Source organism: Fundulus heteroclitus, chromosome 17 (genome assembly GCF_011125445.2).
Source record: "Fundulus heteroclitus isolate FHET01 chromosome 17, MU-UCD_Fhet_4.1, whole genome shotgun sequence".
In the NCBI taxonomy this organism is placed as follows: domain Eukaryota; kingdom Metazoa; phylum Chordata; class Actinopteri; order Cyprinodontiformes; family Fundulidae; genus Fundulus; species Fundulus heteroclitus.
In genome coordinates this window covers 23075818-23090242 of record NC_046377.1, presented here as the reverse complement: position 1 = coordinate 23090242, position 14425 = coordinate 23075818, and the positions used below count along the sequence as shown (strand labels likewise).

General features: G+C 39.7%; 1 protein-coding gene across 1 annotated transcript; it reads left to right on the top strand.

The window, feature by feature from the left end:
• cct2 (chaperonin containing TCP1, subunit 2 (beta)) lies at nt 1-12860 on the top strand. Its single transcript, XM_036148971.1, has 16 exons — nt 1-93; nt 1522-1596; nt 1696-1761; nt 2972-3083; nt 4190-4266; nt 4343-4455; nt 6064-6266; nt 6360-6460; nt 6561-6688; nt 8679-8782; nt 8884-9003; nt 10539-10667; nt 11999-12102; nt 12189-12288; nt 12385-12526; nt 12614-12860. Exons 1-16 carry the CDS (start codon nt 91-93, stop codon nt 12642-12644), a joined length of 1608 nt encoding a protein of 535 aa, XP_036004864.1. The 5' UTR covers nt 1-90; the 3' UTR covers nt 12645-12860.
• The last annotated feature ends 1565 nt before the right edge of the window (nt 12861-14425 follow it).

Sequence of the window (14425 nt, the reverse complement as noted above, 5' to 3'; positions counted from 1 at the left end):
ACCATTACGCAGATACGTCTTTGCGTCACACCCACGTCCAGCCCTTCCTTGGTGTGCGTGCTTTGCTTCCACCCCTGACTTGCAGACATCATGGTGAGTTTTGTCTTTAATTCTAACCTATAAACGCCGCCTGATGGGAGCATTTACTGTACCGGACCAGCAGGAAGACCCGCGGCGGGTTCTGGTGTCGGTTCTGGATGTTTCTGAACTCGTCGGGCCGTTTTTTAGCCGGATGCGATAAACCGGCGAGACGCAGGCACATGGGGCGGTGTGGCTGCGCTAGCGGCTAGAAGCTAACGGCTTTGTTTCTGGGTTCATGGTTCCTCAACTCCTGTTAAGCTGTCGGGTTTAAATCTGCAAACACGTTCACTCCAAGTCTACATGTTAGTCTTAGTTCCAGGGTGGTTGTGTTGCTCTGTTAGCCTGTAGCATGCTAGTTAGCTAAGCTAGCTCTTTGTGGCTGTCATTAAGGAGCAAACCAGCTGAAATAGAGGTTTCAGGACAAATGTGCCACAGCATGAGCTGTTAGAGAGCCGACTCACTGCTCATTGGGTTACAGGTCATTGGTGTCGTGTATTTATTATATTTTATGCTCTTGAGTCTTTTTTTTTTATAATCTGAAAGCTTCTAGCGGTTTCTAGGATGGACTGGGCGGGGCTTAGTGGGTGCAGCGTTCACGTGCTGTCGGAAAATAAAGTTGTGGCCACGCCTCGTGTCTAATCATAGCCCTCTTGTGCTTTTTTTTTTACAATATTAACCTATTTGTCTGGGTCGATGTGTATCAGCAGAATGTACAAATGCTTCATCTGACCTTTTATTCAGCTGTAAAGCCATATTTGTGTCTGTATATCTTATTTTCATTTAACCAGTGATGGTGTTCTTCATTGAAAGAAAAATAAACCGATGAAATTAAAATTAGGATGAAAAATGTTTTACATTTTTGATGGAAAATCTTGAAAACGTCGATGTTTGAAAAGTGCATGAAGCTGATAGATGTGAAAAATAGTTAGAATATAACAACCGGGTCTGTTTATCCTGGAAAAATTGGGGGTATTAAACCGTTTGGATCGCATTTGTTGATTTGTATTAAACTGAACTAAAATGGTGATTGTTTCATTTATTATGCGTAAAACTTCTTTGGTTTTATGCATTTAAACACAAAAATTTACAATTTTGCAACATTTGACCCGCTGATTCTGTAAAACTTAACCAATTCCCATCATCTGTGGTTGAATTGGTGCAAAATTCACCCTTTTTTTTGTATTGTTGCAAAGTTTTCACAGATCAACCCTATTTATATAGTAAATCTATTCAGTGCAAAGTTATCAGGCCTGTATTTAATCAATCTTAATGCTTTAGATTTAGAACTAGAGAAGCTTAAATAGTCCAGCTTCCTTTTTTTTTTTTTTTTTTTTTTTTTTTTTTTTTTTTTTTATTAAATTGAGTTAGTATAGTGCTAAGGAAACTAGCTTCAGCGCTATTATTGAAGAATCTGTTCATTTAAACCGTCCTGTTCCTCAGGCGTCCTTATCTATGGCCCCGGTCAACATCTTCAGACATGGAGCTGATGAAGAAAAAGCAGAGACTGCGCGACTGGTGGGTTTAAAAATACATGTTTTATTTTTTAACCATTCTTGTTTTTTGCAGCGGCATTGAAATAAATGATAAATTTGTGACTTTGTTCCTAATCTGTAGTCGTCCTTCGTGGGAGCCATTGCCATTGGAGATCTGGTGAAGAGCACTCTGGGGCCAAAGGGGATGGTAAGTCTCCTTTCTCTGATCTTTAAAATGTAGCTTCTGGTCGATGGTCTTAAAGCGATCCATGATTAGTTGAAACAATAGATTTTATTTGAGAAATATATATTTTAGAGATCCAGATAACAGAAATTAAGAAAGTTCCTGGTGTATCGGCCTCCTCTGTCAAACCAAGCCTCAGAAATCTTGGCATAACTTTTGATTCTTCCACCAGAGCGTCATTCTCGCAGATTAATCAAATGAATTAAAGATTATTATTTGTGCTTTTATTTCATCTCGTCTTGACTATTGTAAAAGTCTTTTTATATGTTTGAATAAGAAAGTTCTTGGCCGTCTGCAGTTAGTGCAGAATGCTGCTGCAAGACTTTTAACCAACACAAGGAAAAGACATTACTCCAATTTTAATCTCTTTACATTGGCTATTGGTACATTTTAGAGTTCATTTAAAAAAAAAAATTTCTTTAATTTTAGAGCCTTTATCTTTACGCTGTCTTGCCTCTGATTGTTCTTTAAAGAAGCAGCTGAAGACCCGACTGGCTTTTAACCAGTTTTATGTTATGATGTTGCATTTATGCTGTTTTTTTTTATCTTTTAATATTTTTATTTTGTGGTTGTTTTTTATAGTGGTTTTTATCCTGTGAAAGGTGCTATATAAATAAAGTTCACTTACGTAATTAGATGTAAAAACAATACAGCAAAAATACTCATAAGATGTTTAGTTTTTATAAATTTTAATAAATTTTGTTAGACGGACTTCGCCTTGTTGTTTACGCTGCAATGCATTCTGGGTAAATGGCATTACCATGTTTTTTTTTTTTTTTTTTTTTTTTTCCTGTTTTGAAATTAGTCAACAGTGACACCTTGTGGCGTTGTCTAAAGTTACGCCAATAAAATGCAACACAAAAACAGTCTGTATCACCATGTCGACCGAACCGCGTCATTAACCCAGCATGCATTGTGCAGCTGAAAAATTTATGACCTCCCTGCGTGAGAAATATAACAAAGTATATACAATTTATGAGGTAAATATGAGTTTTTACGCATCACAAACAGGAATTTTTAAGTTAATTAGAAAATGACAACATATTCAGGCCAACGTGTTAAACTAATCGTGGATCGCTTTAAGTCATGAAGTAGAAAAAGAACAAATGATGTTCGTGGAAATTTCTGCGCACGCTCCCGGCTTGGTAGATAACCGTTGGCGATCTTTCTGCAGGATAAAATTTTGCTGAGCGGAGGAAAAGGCGGGACGGTGACGGTGACCAACGACGGAGCGACCATCCTGAAGGCCATCGGGGTCGACAACCCAGCCGCCAAAGTTCTGGTTGGTGAGTGGAGAACCGACGCTAAACGCTGCACACAGTAAAATCGATTGACCAATCAGAGGCCAGAGCCTGTTCATAGTTTCTGTAACTATAACCCAGATCTTAAAGGTCTTTTCTTCCATCTATTCTGGCCGGTAATTGATCCATCCAGCAGATTTCTAGTATTTGACCAGCTGACTACTGTTTCCGTGGATCCTTAAAAAGTCTTAAAATGCATTGAATTCTGTGATATAAAACTAAGGCCTTAATTGGCATTAAAATGTCTTAAATCAGTCTTTCTTAGGTCTTAAAATTGTTACCAGGTCATAAATAGGATTTTATATTTGTAATCCTTACCAAACAGTAAAATAATTCACTTCAAAAACAGAATTAAAACTAAGCAAATTATTCTTTTAAATGAGTGTATTTGTCCTTGATTTGAGCAGGTAAATAAGATGATTTGCCAATAAAATAAGATTTTTCCACTTGAAATAAGATGATGGAGATGAATTGTTTCTATTTTAAGTGCAGGATATCTAATTATCTTATTTTAGGGGCAAAAATGCTCATTCCATTAGCAGATAATCTTATTTACTGGCTCAAATCAAGGACGAATAGACTAACTTTAAGGACATTTTACTTGTTTTTAGATCCGTTTTTGCAGTGTTGACACAATTATATATTTTTTTTAATTTACCAAATGGCTCAATGTAACCATTGTTCCGATAGCGGAACCAATAAAAACTGTTGCGGCCGGACCATAGCTGCTAAAATAAACTAAAAAGCAGATTTTTTGTTTATTTTAGTAGGGAACAAAACAAAGTTTGTGAATTAAAGTTGTTAAAAATATATCTGTAATTTGTGTGTTTTTTAGCTTTCTTCCTATATGGAATGTTTTTCAAAATTTTAAACATGTCTACTGGGCCAGAAAGTAATGGTTTATGATAAAATAAACATTTGGGTGAAGTTGTCGCAATCAGGTTTATCTTGTTTATCGTGAATTTGGTCTTAACTTTTTATTTCAAGTTGCATTAAAAAGTCTTGAATTTAACTTTATTATGCTGTAGGAACCCCGTTTTAACTCCACATCTGCAGCTTTAAAGGTTGATCCAGATGTAATCTGTTTGCAGACATGTCGAAGGTCCAGGACGATGAAGTCGGGGACGGGACGACCTCCGTCACCGTGCTCGCCGCTGAGCTGCTGAGGGTAAATACGGCGCCTGCAGCTTGAGACGCAGCTGGTGATGTTCCTGCTCCCTAAATATTCACTTTTCCCGCTGCAGGAGGCAGAGCTGCTCATCGGCAAGAAAATCCACCCTCAGACCATCATCGCCGGGTGGAGGAAGGCGACTCAGGTGGCCAGAGATGCTCTGAGGGAGGCTGCTGCTGACCACAGGTGATTACATGATTACTGGTGCTGGCCGGCCGCATAATTTCAACAAAAGATATTCCGAAGGAAATCGTTTAAAAGAATTTTGGCGCAACGTCTTAAAAATATCGGAGAGGACCAGACTGCGGTATGCGTATGAAAAATATATTCACAACATCATTTGTCAGCGGAGTGATGTTGAAGAAGACGTAAAAATCAAAGCGAGGACTCAGCCACGTCTTGATAATTCACATACAAACGTATAAAGAAACAATGTTCTTGTATCGCAGGGTAAGAAAATATATAATTTTATTATAACCGGTATCTGTTATGCTAGCCGGCTGCTTAATGTCTTCTTTTTGTTCATGGCGCTCCGGGATATTGTTCACACATCGTGATATAGGCTGCTGGAGGACATCAGGGTCTGTTTCTCTCACTCTGCTGAGTTCTCCTACTGCTCTCCAATCTGTATTGTTCATTATTTCAGCTTTTACCTTTTAGTTCTCTGTCATTTTTCTCTTCATAGAAGGTACACCTGGTCTGGCGTTCTGTTAGCTGTGACATCATCAGGGGAGGCAGATCATCCTCTATTACCATCTACCATAGAAAGTACTCCTGGGTCAATGTGAGCTTCTGAGCTTTCTGTGTCTCTGCTCTGTCTTCTCTAACATAGAAAGTACTCCTGGGTCAATGTGAGCTTCTGAGCTTTCTGTGTCTCTGCTCTGTCTTCTCTAAGCCCCAGTGGGTGGAGGCAGATGAGCGTTCACACTGAGCCTGGTTCTGGTTCTGCTGGAGGTTCTCCTCCCTGTTAAAGGGGAGTTTTCCTCTCCACTGTCGCTTCATGCATGCTCAGTATGAGGGATTGCTGCAAAGCCATCAACAATGCAGACGACTGTCCACTGTGGCTCTACGCTCTTTCAGGAGGAGTGAATGCTGCTTGGAGAGACTTGATGCAACCTGCTGGGTTTCCTTAGAGAGGAAACTTTCTCACCAACCTGGAGGATCTGATGGAAGCTGACTTTGGAAAGAGGCTTGAGATGACATTTATCATTAATTGCCGCTATATAATTAACATATAATTGATATCTACTTTAATCAATGTTTAAAAAAAACTCATCAACTTTTAACTGATTACCTACAACTGTCTTGTAGCACAACTGTGTGCTAGTTAGCGTTAGCATCTTAACTTGGGACAAACATGGTCATTTTTCGTGCTTCAGCTGCTCTTGATCTTAATCCACTTTCAACATCTCACCAGGTTTGTTTAGGGTTTTTGGGAAGACGAAAAATTCAACAGTACCTGAACATTCAGGAAATCTTTTATCAGACTTGCAAGTCCCGTACACACGGCGCCTCTGCGTTTTCCGAAGGAAGTCAGCGGCGGGATTCGGCGTCTTTCACCCCAGAGGCGGTGAAGACGCACGGCTAAAAACGTAAAAGATCAGTAGTTTGTGATTAAAACAGGAAATTGCTCAACATGCCGAACAAATCCATCTAATAAAGGTTGGAAGAAAGAAAGGGGGAAAAAAAAGCAGAAAACATGAATTATTATTTCCAGCACCTTCACACGGGAGACACGGGTAAAAAGATGTAAGAAGCTTGACTGACTCTCACTTCCTGTTTCTGTTTTCTCAGCAACGACCCGGACCGTTTCCAGGAGGACCTGCTGAACATCGCCCGCACCACGCTGTCCTCCAAGCTGCTGACGCACCACAAAGATCACTTCGCCAAGCTGGCCGTGGAGGCCGTCATGAGGCTGAAAGGCTCCGGGAACCTGGAGGCCATCCACGTCATCAAGAAGCTGGGAGGAAGCCTCACCGACTCCTACCTGGACGAAGGTGAGTGTCCGCCGGACGGACGCGGGAGTCTCGGTTCTCGGTTCTGGGTTCTGGGTCGGCGGCTGATCGCGTTTCGGTTTAATCCCCGTTCAGGTTTCCTGTTGGACAAGAAGATCGGAGTGAACCAACCGAAGAGGCTGGAGAACGTCAAGATCCTGATCGCCAACACCGGCATGGACACCGACAAGATCAAGGTGGGAAAACGCACCTGGCTGCAGAAAATCCAGGATCTGGAGCGTTTTGTGTTTCTCTGCTAACGGAGCTAACGGCAGACGTTCCTGTTCTGCTCGTCAGATCTTCGGCTCCAGGGTTCGGGTCGACTCCGTGGCGAAGGTGGCCGACATCGAGCTGGCCGAGAAACAGAAGATGAAGGAGAAAGTCGACCGGATCCTGAAGCACGGCATCAACTGCTTCATCAACAGGTGCCGATACGGAGGCCCAGAGGCGCCGCGGTTCTAACGCTTAGCAGGCGCCGTCGTGTTTTTATTACACGTTGCAACAAAAAGATTCTACATATTTTATTTAATCATGACCAAAAGAAAACAGAGCAGAACTCTGATACCTCTAAATGAAATAATTACAACCAAATAATTGGTTTATTACAACCAAAAGCAGCCAAGAGGTTCAGTGAAACTCTGGAGGAGCTGCTAAAGCCCAGAGCTCAGGTGGGAATCTGTTAGCTGCACATATCTCACCTTTTTATAGGAGGGTGACAGGAAGAAGGAAAGCTGACCCTGAACGCACCGTCCCCACAGTGAAACAAGGTGGTGGCAGCATCATGCTGTGGGATAGGGACGCAGGTCAGAGTAGGGGTGGGCGAAATATCGAATATACTCGATGTATCTCGAGTTTTCTTCGGCGCGATGGTTAAAATGACTTTATCGCGACCATCAAGTGTAAATTTTTATGGCAAGATTGAGCCGCTGTATTTAATTGACTGAGTTTAGTTTTTCCCACATGCTGTGAACGCATCACTCGCTCCTCCTCCAAACCAGAAAGCGTTCTGGCGCACACAACAACGAACACATACGCTTACTTACGTTGACGAGACAGACACTGAATGGAAATTTAATTAAACCAGCCGTAAAACTGTTTAAACTTCTTTTGTTAAATCCCATATGACAGAAAGAAAAATGTTTGTTTAAAGTCTCCCAGCACCTAAAAGAGCAATGGAAATATTTTTGAGATGCTCTGAATATGTAGCTGCGACTGCTCAGTTGGTTTTATAGTCACTATACAAGCTTTTGTTTTTCAGATTGTCCCATTTTTATTATACAATTATTTATGTCTTAAGCACAAAAGAGCAGCTTTTATTTCTGGTTTATTTTGTGTCAGATTTTTCCTTGGTGTTCCTTTTGGCCGCTGGGATGTTCTGTTTTTTAAGCTCTAATGTGACAATATTGTAATTTGTGAAAAGCTTCTATGTGCAGCTGTGGTGGAAAAAAATGGCTAAAATATAATATTTTTAAATTGATTTTTATTTTGCAATCAATTTTTCAAACAAAAAAATGTACACGTTAATATGAGATATACCAATGCAACTTTAGGCACTATTTGGCTAAAAACATTTGTTTTTCAAGTTTATTTCAACATATAGTGATATATACGGAAGAGGATTAGGGCCACTCAAAAAAAAAAAGTTACTCAATTCTGACTTTTTTCTCAGAATTCTGACTTTTTTTCTCAGAATTCTGACTTTTTTTCTCAGAATTCTGACTTTTTTTCTCAGAATTCTGAATTTTTTCTCAGAATTCTGACTTTTTTCTCAGAATTCTGACTTTTTTCTCAGAATTCTGACTTTTTTCTCAGAATTCTGACTTTTTTCTCAGAATTCTGACTTTAATCTCAGAATTATGAGAAAAAATTTGTGAAAAGCTTCTATGTGGAGCTGTGGTTAAAAACAATGGCTAGAATATAACATTTTTAAATTGATTTTTATTTTGCAATCAATTTTTCAAACAAAAAAATTTACACGTTAATTATACCAATGCAACTTTAGGCACTATTTGGCTGAAAACATTTGTTTTTCAAGTTTATTTGAACATATAGTGATATATACGGAAGAGGATTAGGGCCACTCAAAAAAAAAAAAGTTACTCAATTCTGACTTTTTTCTCAGAATTCTGACTTTTTTCTCAGAATTCTGACTTTTTTTCTCAGAATTCTGACTTTTTTCTCAGAATTCTGACTTTTTTCTCAGAATTCTGACTTTAATCTCAGAATTATGAGAAAAAAGTAACTTTTTTGAGTGGCCCTAATCCTCTTCCGTAGATATATCGTGTATCGTGATATTAGATTATCTTCATATCGCCCACCCCTAGATCAGAGTTATGGCCTCTAGGGCGACTTTTCTTCTTCTGGGAAATATATATTTTGTGCTTCATCGCCTAACATCTCTGCTCTTCCTCACAGACAGCTGATCTACAACTACCCAGAGCAGCTGTTCGCTCAGGCTGGAGTCATGGCCATCGAGCACGCCGACTTCGCTGGCGTTGAGCGCCTGGCGCTCGTTACTGGTACGACTTATCCCGTTAACGCGAGATTACGGAAAAGCCTTTTGGTGGATTGTGAGCGCCGCCTGCGGTTGTGATGTGATCGTGTCGATCTGTGTCGTCAGGCGGGGAGATCTCCTCCACCTTCGACCACCCGGAGATGGTGAAGCTCGGCCACTGCAAGCTGATCGAGGAGGTGATGATCGGCGAGGATATGCTCATCCACTTCTCTGGAGTCGCCATGGGTAGGAGGCCTATAAATTACATTATTCATGATATTAGGGGACAATACTTTGAGTTTGTGAGGAGGCGACTAGAATTTAAAAACTTAAGTTAAATTTTCAATTCAACTACGCTTTACTTCTATAGCTCCAATTAACATCACATCATCTCAAGGCTCTTTCCAAAGTCAGACTCCATCAGATCCTCCAGTTTGGTGAGAAAGTTTCCTCTCTAAGGAAACCCAGCAGGTTGCATCAAGTCTCTCCAAGCAGCATTCACTCCTCCTGAAAGAGCGTAGAGCCACAGTGGACAGTCGTCTGCATTGTTGATGGCTTTGCAGCAATCCCTCACACTGAGCATGCATGAAGCGACAGTGGAGAGGAAAACTCCCCTTTAACAGGGAGGAGAACCTCCAGCAGAACCAGAACCAGGCTCAGTGTGAACGCTCATCTGCCTCCACCCACTGGGGCTTAGAGAAGACAGAGCAGAGACACAGAAAGCTCAGAAGCTCACATTGACCCAGGAGTACTTTCTATGTTAGATGGTAATAGAGGATGATCTGCCTCCCCTGATGATGTCACAGCTAACAGAACGCCAGACCAGGTGTACCTTCTATGAAGAGACAAATGACAGAGAAAAAAAAGTTAAAAGCTGAAATGACAAGAAACAATGCAGATTGGAGAGCAGTAGGAGAACTCAGCAGAGTGAGAGAAATAGACCCTGATATCCTCCAGTAGCCTAAACCTATAGCAGCATAACTATAGAGGTAGCTCAGGGTAACGTGGTAAAACTTAAAAGCTGAAATAGCAACAAACTACTGAGTTCTTCTACTGCTCTCCAATCTGCAGAGTTGTGTTTAAATTGCAGGTAAATAAGTTTATGTGCTGCAAGAAACCAGATTTCTCTCATCCTGATAGGATCTAAGATCACCAAGTTACGAAGCTTTAATCCAAAACACTTTGATTCTATTTTTATTCCCAAACTTAAGGTTTTCCATCAGTGGACGTTTCCAATCATAATTTAGCAACTTAAGGGGTTAGAGAGCCGAAACGTAAAAATGTGCTTTATTACAAGCTGAATGGATCCATGGGAACGGATTTTATTTAAGTCTGCATCAGAAATGCTGCTAAGTGACTTATGGCCGGTCTGGGATAAAAAAAAAATTACAGTAAGATGCGTCAGAAATAAATTTAAAGCATTGTGAATTTCAAAAATTATCAGACAGATTTTTATTTTTTTTCCTTAGTAGATTCTTACATTTTTTTGTCCAGAGTTTTTTTTTTTTATATTTACACTTTTAATAATTTTATTCATTACCATTCAGATTATTTTACTTTTGTAGTTCATAAAATGCAATTTCTCCACTAAATATACATAGAATCTAAAATAATAATGGTTATCTAGTTGCATTAAAGTTGCTTTTTTTTTTTTTTTTTTACATTTATTTTAGGGAACTTCTGGTATTCCATACTCAGAGTTTAGACCGCCTTTATTCTTACACCTGTCTCTCAGACGTCCATAGGTGAGACTTTAACCTTTGACCCCGCCCTCCTCACAGGTGAGGCCTGCACCATCATCCTGCGAGGAGCGACCCAGCAGATCCTGGACGAGGCGGAGCGCTCGCTGCACGACGCCCTGTGCGTTTTGGCTCAGACCGTGAAGGAGCCGCGGACCGTTTACGGAGGAGGTACAAGGAGCGAAATCCATCGTGGCTTTTAATACACGACCAGTTTATACATTTCAGGCTGCGGGGCGTCGAGGAAAAGATAGATAGATATCTTTATTGTCATTTTGTATGTACAAAGTGCGTACAGAACACTGAGCTATATAATACACTGGAGTGCTAATCGCTGTTTGAACGAGTCGCTTTGTAGCCACCAGCCGCCATATTGGTACTCCCTATTTTCCCCCAGTAACTAGGGAATATGTGCGCTACAGCATCGAATAATGAAGATTTTCTCATGTTCAAGGGGGGTTTAAGACTTTTAAAATGTCAAATGCCATATACTTTTATGTTATGTTCTAAAACTATCAAGTACTGAGAAAGTCATGTGCTGAAATATTTAGCATTTTATTAATTTAAATTTATTTATATATATATATATATATATATATATATATATATATATATATATATATATATATATATATATATATATATATATATATATATATATATATATATATATAAATCTCCTTCGTTCCTAAAATGAGACGTTTGGGCACATTTTTGGTTTTTGTGGTACGTTAAATGCATTGAACCAAATGAACTTTGTTTTCCTGTTTAATATATCAGTGTTCAATAAATTGAACATAGATATTTGGCTTGTTTTGTTGATTGAATGACTTTGAGCATTAATTTGAAAGTAATAAATATCGATATTCCAGTCAAAGTAAATCAAACTGACTGTATCAACAATCGTATCGAATCGGCTCATCCTAGATGATACCCAGCACTAATATATAATATGAATAACATGTAAAATATTTCAGCACCTAATTTCCTAGTAGTTGATAGTGTTAGTACATCCACTGACTGTAGAATTACCTGTGAAACGTTTTCACTCAGCCAGAAAACTGCTTGTTGTTGCAACCAAATCCTGTGGAATTCTGTGAGAGTAGGGAGGAGCAAGATGGCGGCCAGTGACTTCAGTTTTTCGGCAAAATCAGCACTCCAGTGTATTATATAGCTCAGTGGTACAGAACGAAATTTCGTTTGCCTACAGCTTGGAAAGAATCACTGTAAGAAATCACAGTAGATTGCACTATTTTTCAGGATAAAGATGCAGCAGCGATTTATGTAAACAATTGAGATGAAAAACAAGCCTCCAAAACTCTTCCCGTCTGTGTGAGAAAAACATTTTGTAGTTCGTTTGTACGTCTTCGTCTACAAAGAAATTCAGCTTTGGTGCGTTTATTGATGAGCTTCTAATTCGAGGGATTTGGTCAGAACTGAAAAGCGGCTGCAGGTGTAGCCTCCGATCGTCCCCCTCACGGACTCGTTGTCGCCCCCTTCAGGCTGCTCCGAGATGCTGATGGCGAAGGTGGTGAGCGATCTGGCCAACCGGACGCCAGGGAAGGAGGCGGTCGCGATGGAGTCGTTCGCCAAGGCGCTCATGATGGTGCGTTTATTCCTCCTCGGCGGAATAAGACAGCAAAGCTCAGACAAACTAAACATTTTAATCCAGTTTTCCGTTTTCTCCTTCAGCTGCCGACCATCATTGCAGACAACGCCGGCTACGACAGCGCCGACCTGGTGGCCCAGCTGCGAGCTGCACACCAGGAGAACAAAACCACATATGGACTCGGTGAGTTGGACCTGCAGCTCCTTAAACCCTGGTGCTATTTTAAAAAAAAAAAAAAAGGGCCGCAGGGCAACAAACCGTGGCGTGTTCTTCCTGCAGACATGTCCCAGGGAACGATAGGAGACATGGTGGTGCTGGGAATCACCGAGTCGTTCCAGGTGAAGCGTCAGATGCTGCTGAGCGCCTCCGAGGCGGCTGAGATGATCCTGAGGGTGGACAACATCATCAAAGCGGCTCCCAGGTCCCACTTTTTACCGATTGCTCACATCTGCACACGTTTTCTCTATTTATTCAGCTCAATTAAATATATTTTTGACTGTTGTTGCAGGAAGAGAGTCCCTGACCATCACCCCTGCTAGAGTGAGGGTTCAGACGACAAACAGGAGACGGATGAGATTTATTTATCACCTCTGTGGAGTCCAGATTCAGTTTCTTTTTCCCGTTAGCTGCACTGCGCAGACGTCGGATCAGTCCGCAGCTCTCTCTGGTTACGCTTCGCTGTGGAGCATGTTTAGAAAATACGTTTGGATGCTGTTTTTGTTTACTGAAATGAAATAAACGAAAGCTTAAGTTTCTGTCTGGTCTGAGTTTTGTCGAAATAACAAAGTGTTGGGGGGGTTTAAAATAGCTCTTAAATAAGAATGAAATGTATGGAGCTAATTTTGTTCCGTTATTGTTGCAAGCAAACACTTTGTAGATGGAAATTTGAAAAAAAATAAGAATGCAACCCAGAAATAAACTTTTAAAAACTTCTTAAAGGAGCAACAAGTAAGATTTTACTGTAGAATCAACTTAAATAATTCTCATTTCTTATTTGGGATGGAAGTAACGTTCCCTATAAACAATCAATCCTCTCTTTCAACAACGTCTCAGTCACGTTTTTCTCCTTTCATAACTACTCTGGTTCAGAGTGCAGCCCGTATTTACTTCCTGGTTCCTGAACCAATCACATGAGAGATTCAAGGGTTCCCAACACTGTGGCTGTTCTCTGAAGGCATCATGTATGTGTTGTTCCGATTTTAACCACTAGGGGTCAGCATTACTTATTCCTTTAATCAAAACATTTTTAAAATAACTGGTGGTTTCTCAGACTTTTATTTTTTTTTCTAAAAAGGCACTTTTTTTTCCCATACTTTCTCCAATTTTATTTCTTCAAAAAAAAAACATTTGTACTGATTTTATATTTTCAGTTTTTATTTTTTCTAATTTCTGTTTCCTCTGGAGTGAGGAGCCAAGATGCATTTCTATTGGTCTGCAGGGACGTTAGCGGCAATAATTTACTGGTCAATGTGCGCGTCAAGAATGCGATCTGTAAAACTCAATTTGTAAAGAATGCAATTCGTAAAGCTGAAAGAAATTTTGAATATAGAAAATCTAAAAAAAAATGCTTTTTGCTAATTAAAATTAAAACAAAGTTACTCTCAAAACTTATTGATAAAGAAGTTTTTTCAAAATTTAATTTCTGGGTTGCATTTTTTATTTTATTTTATTTTTTTTCAAATTTCCATATACAAAACTAGGGCTGGGTATCATCTAGGATGAGCCGATTCGATACGATTCTCGATACACAGCTCACGATACGATACGATTCTCGATACATAGCTCAGCTTGCTTTGATTCCAATATCGATATTTATTACTTTGAATTAATGCTCAGTGATTCAATCACCAAAATCAGCCAAATATTATGTTTATGTTCTATTTATTGATCACAGACATATTAACAGGAAAATAAAGTGCATTTGCTTCAATGCATTTAACGTGTCACAGAAACCAAAAATGTGCCCAAACATCTGATTTTAGGGACAAAGGAGCTTCTAAAATCCTGTCGGCCGTTCCACAAATTCGTCTCACTTGCTCTCCTTCGCTGTGAACTGTAATGGTTGCGCTGTAATAACGCCCCCTAGAGGTTGGGAGGTATATCGATATTGAAAGCCAGAATATCGATATTAAATCGTTTTTAAAAATATCGATATTAATCTTTATATCGATTTTTATGCACAGCCCTATACAAAACATGTTTTTCGCCTCCAACAATAATGGAACAAAATTCGCTCCATAGAAATGTTTTAATTTCTCTGTAAAATCTTAATCATACCGATGCATCTCAATAATTGATCAGCAAAACTTGCGAATTTGCC